The 15992-nt window shown below is 42.9% G+C and overlaps 1 protein-coding gene across 1 annotated transcript in view; it reads right to left on the reverse strand.

The window, feature by feature from the left end:
• frmpd3 (FERM and PDZ domain containing 3) overlaps positions 1-15992 on the reverse strand; it is a 103731-nt gene that overhangs the window by 23886 nt on the left and 63853 nt on the right. The window contains exons 6-8 of the mRNA XM_079502277.1: positions 15827-15872; positions 10254-10358; positions 992-1099 (exon numbers count right to left, since the gene is read on the reverse strand). Of these exons, the coding sequence (XP_079358403.1) occupies positions 992-1099; positions 10254-10358; positions 15827-15872 (259 nt within the window). The remainder of the gene's footprint in view (positions 1-991; positions 1100-10253; positions 10359-15826; positions 15873-15992) is intronic.

Consider the following 15992-nt stretch of genomic DNA (forward strand, 5'->3'; position numbering starts at 1 on the left):
TCACAACGCATGGCATCACGACACGCTGTGCCCTGTAGATCTGCTATTTTTGCTAATAAACAATATTATCGTCTCTGTCAGGCAGAAACCTCTTACTGTATATCCATGTTTTAACTTTTTGTGCTTTTTTCATAAATGAATGCCATACTTAATTGTACTACAGCGTCACACTAAAGTATCAAGAGTACTGTTTATGAATTTGAAACCTGAAAAGTAACAATTTTAGACATATGGTGTTTCCACGCGACAGAGATAAAATATATTTTAAGTGAAAGTGACTGGGGATTTTAGAAATATTGAACCAATAATAAGTAACAGCTTGTGACTAATAACTACAAATAATTGCTCATAAAATACTGTACATCATATTTCTGTCTGCATTTTGCACCTTCTGGGAATTAAGCAGTACTACCTTGGAGAAGAAAAAAAACATGTATGTCTATAATCCTACCTGTATCACCAAAGAGCACACATCTATAAGAGCCACTGACTGATTCCTGTAGCGTCTATTTAAAAAAAAAAATAACTGCATTGGATTCATTGGAAGACAGGTTATTTGTTTCTCCATGTCCTGAAAAGTAACTGTTGCGGACATACAAGGTTTCCACCCGATAGCGACAGTATTGTACTGTAATTCCATTGTATTAGGCTGACAGGCTCTCTTTAAAGGCCTGCTCCATTTCTGCAGAGGAAAGATTTCTGAAATCTAATAGAGTGAAGTTAATGAGTCTAGGAGGAGGAGAGTCACATGCAGTAATGACTCCTCTGTCTGCGCTCTGCATTGTTGTATGTCATTAATAAGGACGTTCTTTTAGATCTGCTACTTTTTGAAAGATAAATTGACACCCTTGGAAAAAAAACTTCTGAAATTCTGACATTCTGCATAATGAGCACTTCAATTAAGTATTGATGTCAATACCTTGGTACTCAAGTACAATGTTGACTACAGGAGTGAATACAGTTCTATACCCTTAACAGGGCGAATACGTACCCTAACAGTGGTTCGGCTGTCAAACGTGAAGGACTTGATCTGTCCATTCTCTAGGAACACCTTCAACACATTTGGTATGAGCAGCAAGGAATCGTCCTTGAGCATTGTCTGAAAGAGATGGAGAGGTGAGAAAACACAGTGAGAACAACAGCCCTTCTGTCAGCAGTGTTTTGACACACAGCGTGTGTGTGTGTGTGCGTGTGTGTGTGTGTGTGTGCGTGCGTGCGTGCGTGTGTGAGAGAACAAGCCAGAAAAAGGTCAACGTCTTTCTTCGGGACAATTTGAAAAATGTGCCCTGAGCAAGTGCTTGCTCAGGGACACTTAGACCGTGGCTGGGTTGTGAACCATGCAGGGACATTCTGATTCCCAGACTCAGATCAATGAATGAATTATTCATAGGATATAGAATAGTAAATTCTAGGGGGGAGGGGTAAATCATTGATAAATCATTGATAATATATATACATTATTGAACAATTATTGAGATGATTTCTCAGAGGATTTAAACCACGCCACGTCAAGTGGACAGGGTTATGGTATGCTAATGTAATGTAACTAGTACATTTGTATATGGTAGAGTATGTTAAGACACGGTTATTAAGTAAGTTCCTAAAATAGCCAATTGATGCTATAAGCCATTCCAGTTTAGGTTCTTGTTGCAAGAGATTCCAATAATCAGGTGCACCAATGCTGAAAGCAGCCTTTCCAAGTTCAGAGTTGGAAAAAGGAACCAGAAGGCCTCTCCGATCACTAGAGCGGAGTTAAAATGTGACTATAGGTTTTTGATGTATAGCATCATGGATGAGGTATAATATGGTGGTAATTTTCCAACCACTATAATAAACTAGCACATCTACAGTGGTTGGAGGTGGTCTCCATACTCTTCCATAGAGACATTAAGACCCTGGTGTCAGGTAGCCCTGCCTGAAGCTCTACTACTCTACCACTCTACCACTACTTTACCTGGATATCATCTTTTCGTTTTGACATGAAATAATAATCCTGTACCGTCACCGTGTAGCGTTTGGTTTCATTAGCGCGATCGTGACAAAATAGCCTACAGCTGCTGCTGCCCGCAGAGCATACATGAACGGTAGCCTAAAGATACCAAGGATTGGACAGTGCTACGCAACATGGAAGTAACACTGACTCCAAGCTGGCGTTTATAAATCACAGTCAGTGAACGGACGAGGCAACTTTTCACCGCCGTTTGGTGTGTCGTCGTCCGTCCGCTCCCCGCCACCCCACGCACGATCAGAAGCGTTTTCAAAGAGACGAGTAGAGTAGGATACAAAGGAAGGCTGAAAGGCAAGCATTTGCATTCCAATGGGTGATTGAGCGTCGCACTCTACGCGCAACGGCCATCAGGTGACTTCAGGTCTGGTGTTTGTCCTCTCTCTTTTCTCAGTGTTTTCAAATGGATTTTTATACGACGGGGAAACCTCTCGCGTACCAGTGGCACGTGTCCCGGTTGGGGACCTCTGCTGTACTGTACTGTACTGTACTGTACTGTACTGTACTGTACTGTACTGTACTGTACTGTACTGTACTGTACTGTACTGTACTGTACTGTACTGTACTGTACTGTACTCGATTTACAGCTCTCCATGCATTAGTGTCGAGGTGTCATGAGCCAGACACTGAACCACTAACTGCTCCTGATGAGCAGGTTGGTGCCTTGCATGGTTTCCACATGGTGTGAATGTAATGCACATTGTAAAGTGCTTTGGATAAAGACACTTTACAAATGCACCATTTACAGTTCATGTCACCATTTTATCGAACAACAGGGGTATTTTTGGGGGATAAAAGGAAACCGGCATCACAGCATGCAAGGACAGGTCTTGTCAAATGGACCTTAGGTTGACACAGAGCACTGTGCTCACACTAGTGTGTTTTCCTGGTGACTTAGCATTCAGCCGGCCCGACACAGAGAATATACGCCACTAACAGAGTCGATCTATTTCCCATTACCAGCCAACGCCATGAGCCCGGCGAGCACACAGGCTGAGGGTTGAGATGGAGCCGATTTGTGACACGCAGTGAAATGGTGTGTTATGAGAATCTGTCTGTCTGTCTCTGTCTCTGTCTCTGTCTCTTCTCTCTCTGTCTCTTCTCTCTCTCTCTCTCTCTCTCTCTCTCTCTGCTGCCATGTCGATAATCGTCCGTGCGCGGGTTAGGTGGCCCGCACTGATAAGAAGGTCTTCATCCCGATCGATGGCAGTCAGCAGAAGGGGAGGGATAGCTGTGATTAAACGTTTCACTGTGGGCTGGGTACATCTGACACCATTATCGTCTCTGCCCCATGCTGTGCCACGTGTCTTTTGCTTCAGACCCTCTGATCAATGAGAGTTACAACTACGAGACGGAATCAGGGCAGGAGGAGGAGGAATTAGTCCACCCCCCACTCGTTACTCTAAATATTAATTGAGCTGGTGTGGTGTGGTGTCTTGGCGAAAAGGGACCACTCCCCCTCCTCTATAATCAAACCCTCACACAGGGCAGTAGTGGGAGGTAACTAAGTATCAGGTACTTTCACTTTACTTGAGTATTTCCATCAAGTTTGAACTGCTACATCTCAGAAGCAAATGTACTTTTTACTCTGCAATTACTTGACAGATTTAGTTACTATAGGCTAGTTAACTTTGCAGATTTAGATTTTTACTCAAGTCAAAATGTTGAACAGAGGCCTTTTACTTGTAAGAGAGAAAATGTTTCGTTGTGGTATTGCTACTTCTATTGAAGCAGAACAGTACTTTATATCACTGTAAACACTACACCGGGTTGATCCCGTTGAGATCTAGGGCATTAGCAACGCGCGTGATATTGATTGCTGGTTGTATTCCGTATTGACAGGTAGCTTGCCTGGAAAGCTCGGACTTCCATGGGTAGCAATAACGACATGCTGGATGAATCCAGGGCTTAGCAGGGAAATGGTGGTCCATGACGATGATGAGCCATTGCTTCTCATCTTCATTCTATTAAAGTGCTAGTCGTCTGGGTTGCACCAAAATATGAGGCGGGAGGGGAACAAAATGACAGCATGAAATAGCCACACTGTGTCACACTTTGTTGGCAGTACTGTTTCTCAACATGGGGGACCAACATATGGATCTGTAACACAGAGTGTAGAAATGGAATCGATTTTGTTCCATTTGTACAGTATAATAAGGCGAGGACAGGCGTCCGCCTGTCCAAATCCATTTTCTGCCTGGCCAAAATCCATACAATGAGAAAAAAAGAGGACAAAAACAAGACCTGAGAACTATTAGTGGACAGCTGATTGGCCGTTGCGGTAGAACGTGACCCTCAATCACCCATTGTAATGTTTCAGCCTTTGTATCCTACTCGTCTGGCAGATGTTTTCTTTGAAAACCTTTAGTGCTACGATTGTGCGCGGGGAGACGACAATTAACACATCTTGCCTGCCCAAAATGTAATTCCTGGAAACGCCACTGCAGTATGCTCTAGTAAAGTTAAATTAACACTGAGTGTAGATTGGGCCCCGAGAGTATACAATGATATCATGGGGGTCCATGGGTGGCCCATAATGCATATTAAATAGGGATGCACCAAAAGGGAAATTCTTGGCCAAAACTGAATACATAAATATCGGATACAGTTGGCCGAATACCGTATATCAACCGGCTACAACATGGTTGATCTGTTGATACGTGTTTTGCCAGCCAGGCATGTGTGCGCGACGTGCCGTGCCTGTAGCTGTATTTTGATCACGTCATCACAACAAAACATTAGGCTACACATAGGTAACCCCGGTGTTTTGACTATTCGGTGATATTTTTCGACCGAAAGCCGAACATATTTTCTGTGGCCGAATATTCGGTGCATCACTAATAATAAACTGTGGTCCTAAAAAGGTTGAGAACCATCGATCTATTGAGCTATTTCCACAACTTAACCAATCTACAGAGCTATTTTCACTATTACAAAAGAAGAAAACTTCAACAAAAATCGATGTTACATTTTCTTTTTTCTTTGTTTTAATGAATTTTCAATATTATACTCTGAAGACGTGAGGAGGAATGAAAAATTACACCATTAAAGAGCCGTGCTGGAGACAGTGCTTTGATCCGTTTCTCCATCTGTCACCTGTGGATCTTTGCTCAAACCCCCCTCACATCAAGATTACAAGAACATGTCAAAGTTGTGCCCTGAATGATTCCCTTTTTAATGATGAGGTTTCTGTTATTATTAGGCTTGTGTTATCAGCTAGAACACGTCTTACCCAGCAGGGTTTTTTGATCGCAACACAGCATGAATAAAGCCTTAAGGTCTACACCAAACAGACTACTTCAGATTACAACAGTCAGTCAGGCGAACAAAAAAAACGATTTAGTTCAGCACATTTGTCGGGCCGACGGCACATTGTCAGATCAGATCACATGAAATAACTCAGGAGGTGGCAGTAGTCTGTGGGAGCTCAGGGGGCCGGAAGTTGGCTGCACCTTGACCATGTGAGCACGGCACGTGCTGTCAGTGACTAGTCTCGATATGCAATGCTACTGCATGCTAGCTTTGATACTATATAAGTTAATTGTGTTTATGCCATCCTTAACATGTCCTAAACTGTGCTTTTCATTGCCATTAAGATGAAATGGATATAGTGAATAGAGGGTATGCGCGTGACATCATCATCAAACCCGGAAGTTATGCAGGAATGCCTAATGAAAAAAATACTTTCTGGCTTTGACAGCCCATACATCCAAACAGAAAAGTCCTATCTGATTGCATTAAACAACATTAAACAATGTTAAACTCACTTTTCCTGTTGCTTTGCCACTCGATTTGCCACTCGATGTGCCATTCACTTTAAGCATGCGCATACTCTCTATAGCAAGATCCAACTACGGATAAGCGGTTGAAGATGGATGAATGGATGGACAAACTCATAACATGTCGAATCGCGAGGCTTTGTGAGCTTTTAGGTCTTTACATTTTTATCCCACGATTTTGTAACCCATTTTTCAGTTTTTCACCCCTGTGTCAATTATCTAATCCTAATGTGATCCTGGGCTCTACACACCCTCCGCCAACCTAGTCCCCATATATGGGGGACATGGGGAGAGCAACAGACTTGAACTCATGCTTCCTTCATGCCTGTGTGTCCAAGTTGCTCCTTTACACCTGACAGGGGGGAGTTTCCCTGGTTGGACGTAGCGCGTGGAAGGAACACGTTATTCCAACCAGTTCCTTTCCCCTCCAACAGGCGCCCCGGCTGGCCAGGGGGAGGCAGTTTAGAGACCAGGATTACTGCATGTTTTTGTGAGAGTACCTACCTACCCTAGGGCAGGGGTTCTCAACCCGTGGGTCGCGACCCCTCGAGGGGTCGCCAAATTATTTTGGGGGGTCCCCAAATTATTTTCAAAAAAAAGAAAAAGAAAAGGTTTTTTTTTTTTTTTACCAACTGAATGGCTGTAAAGTGGAAATGAAGAGTTTACATATAGTACACATAGTACATGCATACACCTTCCCTAATGATTATGGTTTCAGTATTTATTTATGGTGTATTGTCTCTATTATTAAGGTTATTGTAGCAGTCAATTTATATTGGGGGTCAGGAGGGGGCGGGGCGGGGGTCCCGAGACGTTGCCAAAGCATTTTCGGGGGTCCCCGGCCAAAAAGGTTGAGAACCCCTGCCCTAGGGCAGGGGTTCTCAACCCGTGGGTCGCGACCCCTCGGGGGGTCGCCAAATTTTTTTTTTTTTTTTTTTCTTTTTTTTTTTTTTAATGCAACTGAATGGCTGGAAAATGGAAATGAAGAGTTTACATATAGTACACATAGTACATGCATACACCTTCCCTAATGATTATATCTGGTTTCAGTATTTATTTATGGTGTATTGTCTCTATTATTTTACAATTTATATTGGGGGTCGGGAGGGGGCGGGGGTCCCGAGACGTTGCCAAATCATTTTCGGGGGTCCCCAGCCAAAAACGTTGAGAACCCCTGCCCTAGGGGACACGGGGAGAACATGCAAACTCCACACAGAAAGGCCCTTTCGCCAACCCCGCCTCGGGTATGGGCACTGAGGAGGAGGAGGAAACACGCCGTCAGCACCCACAGCGTCCCGAGCGGGAATCGAACCCAGGACCTTCTGGACCTTGTGCCACCGTGCCCCCGTTATTTTCAAATAAGCAAAGTTTAAAGATAGAGTGCCACAATGTTTGTATTTTTCCAGTTTTTCATGTGTTTATGAGGTGACAGTACTTCATTAGACACCCTGGAGTCGTTTTATGTGCAATGGTATATTCCCTTTGTATTTAGGGTTTCTTCCTGGAGGCTGAACCCTTGACAGTGAAATGGGCCAATGAAACAAACACTGATAGTGTGATGTATAACTATCGCACGCACCTACGCACCTCCCCCTCATTATATATATTTTTAAATACGACAACCTCTGTGGGCGGAGCTGCCACGTGTGTATTCTGAGTCTGTACCAAACTGGGACAGGCGACAGCAGCCTGTCAGTCATTTGATTTTGACACATTACCATTTGACAGCAGGCGTGATCAATGGATGAAATAAGCAATATTACACGAGAGGGTGTTCTTTATCGATCGTCATTAATGCCCAGAAAGCAGCAGGCAGCACCTCGCGGGTGAACAGTATCGGTTTGACTGCACGTCGTATCACTTTGTCTGTCTGTGACACCCCCACCCTTTAGCTGCAGGATTAATTTTCTCTTCTATTTAAGATCACTTCTGAACATTGTATTATAAATGTAACGGTAGGAGCAGTAACCTGTGTGTGTCTGTTGTTACGACGGCATGAAGAAATGAATGGATGCGTTGAAGAAAATGTTTTAATCGGGTTGTTATGCCGTCTGTGTTGAATTCAACGTGCACAGGCGGTGCTGGTCGTGAACGTGCATCGGCGTTTACATAGAGTTGTGTTTGATGTGGGACGAGCCTTCATGTTAATTCAACACAGTGTGCCAAATAACTAAACGTTTTAAACGGTTGTTTCAGCCTGTCGATGTGTTTTTTCAGCCCGTCGGGACAACAGACACATGTAGATTACCGCGACTGCCTTCAGATTTTTCATACGATGTTCAGATGGTAATAATTCAACATTAAACCGACAGAACCTACTGACGTGGGCTGGACCAACTCGAGACATCTCAGCCAGGGTCAGAGCTAGCAACTGCCAGCTAGGGTAGGGCAGGCTAAAGGCTCATTCATAGTCTGGATTTTCAGTGGTGAGGTGACCACTACTCCGGTGGTGAGCTGACCACCGGAGCTGAAATAACGTTGAGCGGTGGTGAGTCAAAACAGAGAGAAGGGCTGGGGCGGTGGCGGTGGTTTGCTCTTCACCGCGGCTCGTGGCGTCATGTTGTAGTTCGGTGGTCACCTCATCACCGAAAATCCAGACTATGAATGAGCCTTTAGGCTACATAACATAAAGCAACTGTTTGTCAATAATAATAATAATAAAAGACGAATTATCTGTGCCTGTGTTGTGTGGGCACTGGGCAGAAGTGGTGTAGATGGCTCTGAATGCATATAATATGAGAGCATATATAGTTGGATGTTTTACTTTTGTAATATACTGTAGCTTACATTTCCATTTCCAAGTAGACCTAAGGGGATGTAGACTATGGAAATTATAAATAGCCAAGTTAAATGGGAATGTCAGGTTGAAGGAATACACACACATTGTAGTAAAATGTGTGCAGTGATGCTAAATGAATGATGTCCCTGATGTAATGGATAGTCAATGGCCCGGTTTCCCAAAGGACACCTCTTACACCATGGTGTAAGAGGTATGGTGTTGCACATGCTCAGTTGCCCTCTAGGCCGCACATGAAGCCTGTGAACATAGACATTCCGTGCATAGATGTGCCACGCAATGGTAGGCCTGAGGCCTGGTATGGTAGGCCTCAGGCCTGAGGTCTACCATTCTGAAATTTAATTTAATAATATTTGGACTGCTGGACAGCTGACAGTAGGCTCTCTTCACTCTTAAAAAAATGTAATTCAATTTAATTTCTTTGATGCTGAAGTAGGCCTTAATTTCAAAGTTTTTATATTTAAATGAGTCACCACTCGCACCACACATTTCTCTGTGAATGGTTTTAATACTGCCACATGTCGACAGGTGTGTGTAGGCTAAAGAGGCTTTAGGGAAACAGGTTTGTGTATTCATGCAGGAGGCCTTACGTGCGCAATGAGGACAGGTATGGCTGTGCTATAGTCTAGGTTGTGTATTTCTGTGTTGTGTTTGACAGTGTTTCCCAAAAAAGGACATAGTGCGGCCTAGAGGGCAACTGAGCATGTGAAACACCATCCCATCCTTTGGGAAACCGGGCCATTGTCTTGTAAGCAATTATACCATTATTTTTTTACATTAATTATACCCTATTCCTATTTAGTAATTACCTGTCTGTCCAGAGCTGTGTTGCTGTACAGTAGGTACAGACATAATTAGACGGGCTGTAAGGAGGGAACTTTGGGGAAATGCTAGATGCAAATGTGTGCAGCCATCTATGCAATATACACATCTATTCTTCCATTCCTATCATAAAGTGATGACAAATTATTTGTCAAATGTAGGTCTCCAGGTGAAATTCCCCAGTAAAACAGTTGGAATGGCTACGGCCACCCCTATTACAGCTGATGGCCCCCCACCAATGAAGAGGGCATTACTGTACCTCCTTGTCCTTCACCTGAACCAGATTCTGGTTCAGAAACATATGGTGGATTCTCACCAATCTGTCATCCCTCTGCCATTTTGTAAACAATTGGGCAGTCCTTTTGTAAGGGGGGGGACGGAGGGACTGGATTAGGTGGGTGGTGCTAAGGTTAAACTCACGCATACTTAATGAACTGGTGGGCGTGTCCACATAAAAACATCATTTTAACAAATACTGTACACTTTTTTGAAAAAGTTCTTCCTCCTTATATTATAATAATACCTGATGATCATGTTTTAAGGTGGGAAAAAATCGCAGCACTCCATCTTTAAATAGGGCTAATGTATGTTGTTAAGTTGTTTATGTATGTAATAATAACTCAAATCTACAAAGTAACTAAAGTTTTCAAATAACTGTAGTGGAGTAATATGTGCAATATTTGCCTCTGAGATGTAGTGGAGTAGAAGTCAACATTGTACTTAAGTACAAAATAAAATAGACAATCTACAAGCTCACGCATCAATACAATATTTTGACAACTACGTATTATGCAGCTGCATAATAATGGCCAATATATCAGCAAAGAAAAACACAATGAGTGTGACTTACTGAGTCCGGGTCGCTGATGGACACTTGCTCGGAAAAGCGCACTTTGGGCGGGTTTGTTCGCAGACGGGCCTTGGTGGCTGCACTTATGAAGGCAGACTTAGGTGACTGAGGATGAGAGAAAGACGGAGAGAGAGAGAGAGACAGAGAGAGAGAGAGAGAGAGAGAGAGAGAGAGAGAGAGAGAGAGAGAGAGAGAGAGAGAGAGAGAGAGTTGTTGTTTAGTTGTCGAGACAGTTCAAAATCAAATCAACTCAAATCACATTTTATTGTCACAACACAGACTAAAAGCGAGGTGAAATTCTTATTTATGCAGGCTTCCACTTTTCCAGACAGTAAAGTAAAAGATAAAGGGAAAATAAAAACATGGAAATAAAATGTTTGACAGAAAAGAAAGGAAAAGTCAGGGAAAATTGCAAAGTAATGGGTTTTCTGCTATATTGCGGCATAGTTCAAAATAATGTGACTTTTATGAGGCTGGAAGTACAAAATGGTTCCAGACTATAAACTATGAAATTGCAAAAAAAAAAGAAAAAGTTCCATTTATGCTCACAGATGACATTTCCCCCTCAGTAACAACCAATTTATATATATGGTTAAATAATTGCAGCGTCAGGTCACGCTGCGCCCTTTCGCGAAATTCTCGTCTTTGCATTGACTTTGTATGTAATCGCGCCGCTCTAACCATCCAAGTCTGAACGCACCTTAAAGGGCTTTCAGGACAGAGAATCACTCTGTTATGTTATAATTCAGGACCCACTTGAAAATCATGAAAGCATTCCTTTTATTTGAATGATTAATCAATTGATTGTGTTCCAGCTTGGATCAATTGAACTAAATGTAGTACTTTAAGTTGACATTTAGCGGTATCACAATGAAAACATTTTTTTAAGGTTTTAACGAAAAAACGACATTATCATTGAATTGGAAAACAGCAAGAGTATTATTGTAAGTGGGCCACACATAATCATTATTTGGGGTCTCTCTCTCTCTCTCTCTCTCTAGGTCGTCCTCAGACGAGCCTTCCATCGTTGCTTCCTGTCATCCCCGGTTCTTCATACATCCGGCCAGCTCGTTGGTGCTTTGCGCTCCTGCATCTTTCTTGAGTACATCCACATAATTATGTTAGTATGGGACGTCCTCGTGACCGGAGCCCATGTGTTGGTTCCCACAGCACCAGTTTGCTGGCTGGCAGCTCCTGAATATTCCAGCATACAGATTCTCATTGGTAACAATGTGTGCTCTTGCTGATGTTGAGCACTACATGTAATATTCTGGTGTAGCACCCGTCTGCAGAGTTGGCTTCAGGGTCCAGCATTCACTGCCATATAGGAGAACAGATTCTACCGTCGCATTATTTGGGGGCCATTTTGTGCAATACGCCAGTGGGCCCGGCCCACAGGTTGGGAACGCTGGACCAGAACATAACGTTGTGAGATTGAGACTGGAGAGCAAAAAACGGAGAAAATGTTGTGGAGAGACAATGACAACACGGTGTTACAAGAGGTGTTACAACCATGCTCAGAGACCGTGAAACCCCATGAACCCCCCCCCCCCCCCCACACACACACACACACACACACACACACACCCCCCACGGACCCCTGGGGGGTCCCCACTTTGAGAACCAATGATGTGAGTGGATGACATGCATGATGTAGCCAGGGCTTTTGTAGGATGCAGTCAGAACAAAAGCAGACTTTAGCATCTTAGGGGCGTCTGTATCTCCTGTCATACTGTACCTTTGGACCATAACAAAATCACATACAAAATGCATCACATTGCAATAATCTTTATCTAACGATAGTGCAGTAGACCTATCTATTGTCATTTTGTTGGCACCGTTCCACATCGCAAATGAGATGAGTGACTTACATTTGTAAGTAACATTTGTAAGTCACTCATCTCATTTGCGATGTGGAAAAAAAAGAATGCATAATTATGATATTAGACTCCATTAACCGGAAACGCAGGACATATCCCCACAATTACATTAACTCATAATCACACACCAATGTCATTCTGGGGAACAGACGTGTGCTCAACCCCATTCTGTATCTTGTTTTATGAATTATGTATTCATCAATGTCTTAATTTTCCTCAACTTTTAAAGGGATACTTCACCTAACTTTCAAAAAAACTTTTAAGTTGCTCAATACAGTATTTAGATATTTGGTATTCATTTTAACTGCCACGTCCCATTCCTATACAAAATAAATTACCCATTGTAACTTCAAACTCCATTTTAACCATGTTAGATTCATCGAAAACACCCGTCCTTTGTGAGGTGCCCGTGTTTTTTCAATTACTTTTCTTTCCCTGATGCCCAGGCTGCTGATGCTCATTTTCCATTATGAAAAAGTAATTGAAAAAACACGGGCACCTCGTATATTAGGAGGGCAGTATCTGTCACCAGAAAAATGGTTGAGTTTGTCGTAAATGGTAATATCCACCAAAGAACACCATAGATTTAAACGTTTGATCAGCTCTTTAGCAAAACTCCAAATGTGTTTACTATTACATTTTCTTTTTCCAATACCTAAAATACTACTGATGGTTCTACCGTTCTACTTTAAAATACTACTTTAGTTCAGAGGCACAAGTTAATTTGCCTCTAATAGCACAGACATGATAGAAGCATGATTTCTTCCTGTCACGGACATCCAAATTAATTTATTTTTTTGTATTTGTCTGTGGACCACCATCTGAAAATATTTGGTGCCAGGGACACCCCACCTGAAAATATTTTGTTCCAGAAAAAAATATTTCAAATGTTTCACATTCTTTCATGATTTGTTTTTGTAACAGATGTACATGGGTTTTCGTGGTTAAACTGGTTTTGAGGACCCCCTAGAACTCCCCTCAAGGACCCTTGGGGGTCCGGTCCCTGAGCCCACGTTTGACAACTAGTGTTCTACACCGAGAGCAGAACTTGACCTCTACCGGTAACATGAGCGAGTGTGTATGGCCACTTCCTAGAATCCACAACAATGCGAAAAAAGAAAGAGAAAACAATCAGAAATGAATCCTTTAAATCTAAAAGGCACAAGAAAACCCACAAAGAGTTGTAGAGACAAAACAGAGCAGGATTTAAAAAAATAAATTTAAGGTCACGCCATTGACTGTAAAAAAATTAATGCGACCATACAAATTGAACAAATAGATATTCTCAAATGGCATATTCTCAAGTGTCTCCCAAACCCTTACCCTTATCTTGCTTGATTTAGCACAAACAGCCTTAATCAAATGCAACGTATATCAGAACAGAACCGCACAAATCCTGTTGTAATACCAACACAAAAGCTACCGTGACAACTGAACTGAAGGATCAATAAAGGTCTGTCTGTCTGTTTGTCTGTCTGTAACTCCAACGAACCCAATTAGGGTACACATGTGTAGCCTCTGGGACCGCAGGTGTGGGAGTGAACCTTGTATTTCGCTAACCAACAACAGTGCAGAGGGTACACTCCAAACTTGGTGACGTCAGTCACCAGAGAAGGAGAGGGCGGGCACCCCCTTCACTGGGAAATTTGAATACACCCTTCTAGACCAGAAATCACACTGGAGCAGGCTAACACATGGGTGACTGAAACAGCCGTTCACTTCCAAACAGCCGTTCACTTCCATTCTTTGCAAGTGAAGAGGTGGAGATTCTGGTTGCGGTGCCTTGACACATCACGTGATGCGGCAAATGATGACAACAATGATGAACCTCGCACAACAGCGAAGCAGTTTGACACCTCAGCATTTGTTGGCTACTCCCGTTCGATCGTAAATGTTTGACCGTACCCCTACGCTACCAAGTCAAACACAAATTCAATTGTGAGTAGCCTAAAAAAAAAAAATGCTTACAAAGCCAAACACACAAGCTTCCATTTGGTACAACCAAAATAGACAAGACATTTGTTGCGACAGGCTCACAAGTCCACAACCAGTATCAAAAAGAGAGACTGTGTTGTCTCCAAATAAACCAAGCTCGAGATATTAACAAATATAATCCAAGAAATAACAAAAGAGGATGTTGTGGAGTGTGATTGGCTGTAATGGCAGGTATGATATACTGCAAGGGTGTTGCAGAACTAAACAAGAGAGACTCAATGAACCAGTTAATTATGATGTGCCATTGGGATTCCCCAGGTCCAGGAGAATCCCATACATAGCCATGGATACATATGGCCCCCGCTGGCGGTATGCATGTCCCCCCGCTGGGGGTATGTATGTCGGACAAAAATTATAACTCCACTGCAAGACATATGCCTGATTATGTAAGTTCCTGAGATTCTCATTTTTTATATTATATCATATTTATATCATAACATACTGTAACTACATGTCTAACATTTCCAACAAGCCAAACTGCTTGAAAATAGGCCTGGAATTCAGCGGGTTAATGACGACAAAATACTTTTCTGGAGAGGCCAAATGCTAGACATACAGTACATGGAGCATACATGCATTAAGGAGGCATGGCTTGTCCCAGCCAATATGGCGCATAATGGCGTGCGCGATGATGACGATGATGATGGATGCAATATTCCAATGAACAGCAGCGGGCCAGGGAGGTATATATATGGATCCCATAAGCGCTAATGATCCCTGCCTCCTAATAGACAAAACCAGTCCAGTTCACTATGTCCAGATGTAAACGTTATTTTATCGGTGGATTAGGAATACTATAGATTTTTGGAAACTTCTGAGAATAACAAATGAGAAAATACAAGGTAGTGGAATCTTTTTTTTTTTTCAAATAAAAAAATAATCTAAGATGAGATCCTAAATCTGTGTCATTGATCAGCTGTACTGATTTCTAATTCACACCATTGGATTTCCTGACACCAACAATTTATATTTAGCTTCTGGAATCATGATCCTACGTCGTCTGGAAGCCAGGCATCTAGTACGGATGGAATCATGATCCTACGTCATCTAGATGCCAGGCATCTAGTACAGATGCCTCCTGAGTGTCTCCTATAGAGGCTGATTAGGGAGGTCCTCGTGCACGTCCGACTGGGAGGTGACAAGATGGTGGAATTATATCTCCACGATGGCATTGGAATGCCTCGGGATCCCCCAGGATAAAGTGGCTAACGTTGCCCGGGAAATGGAAGTCTACTCTGGAGTTCTCTGCTTGTTGAACTCTTGCCCCTGCGACCCGACTCCGGATAAGCGGTTGATGGATGGGAGTTTTTTTATTTATTTTTATAGAGGGATAGGTATACAGTAGGCTGACAGGAAATGGGGAGAGAGAGATGGGGGGGTGACACGCAGTAAAGAACCCGCGGCACACTGCCAGACTGGATTAACAGCCAAGGTGCCCAGAAGGCTACACCAGCCGCCCGGGCCTGGATGGGAGTATTTAAAGGCTTCTGCACACAATCAAGTTTCCAAAAATGTATAGTTTTCCTAATCCCCCCGAAAATTGGAAGGAAATTACACAAGAATCGGTCTAACAGATCAGGCAAGCAACCAACAACAACACAAACACACAACCAGCAGGGGAGCCAGAGAGGACGTGACAGACAGACGGACGGACAGACAGACAGACGCAGAGAGACATGGCAGGCAGTATTCTTCTACCTGATGTGGCTGCAGCACAGTGAGCACTATAGAGTCTTTACAGCGTCTACAGACAGGAGAGAGTGCACTGGGTTAGATAATAACGCTGCTGTGGAAACAGAGAGAGACAGAGAGAAAGAGCCGTGGTATTTGTAAGACATTCTTCTGTGTTTAAAAAAAAAAATCT

Source organism: Electrona antarctica (genome assembly GCF_951216825.1).
Source record: "Electrona antarctica genome assembly, chromosome: 1".
Classification (NCBI taxonomy): Eukaryota; Metazoa; Chordata; class Actinopteri; order Myctophiformes; family Myctophidae; genus Electrona; species Electrona antarctica.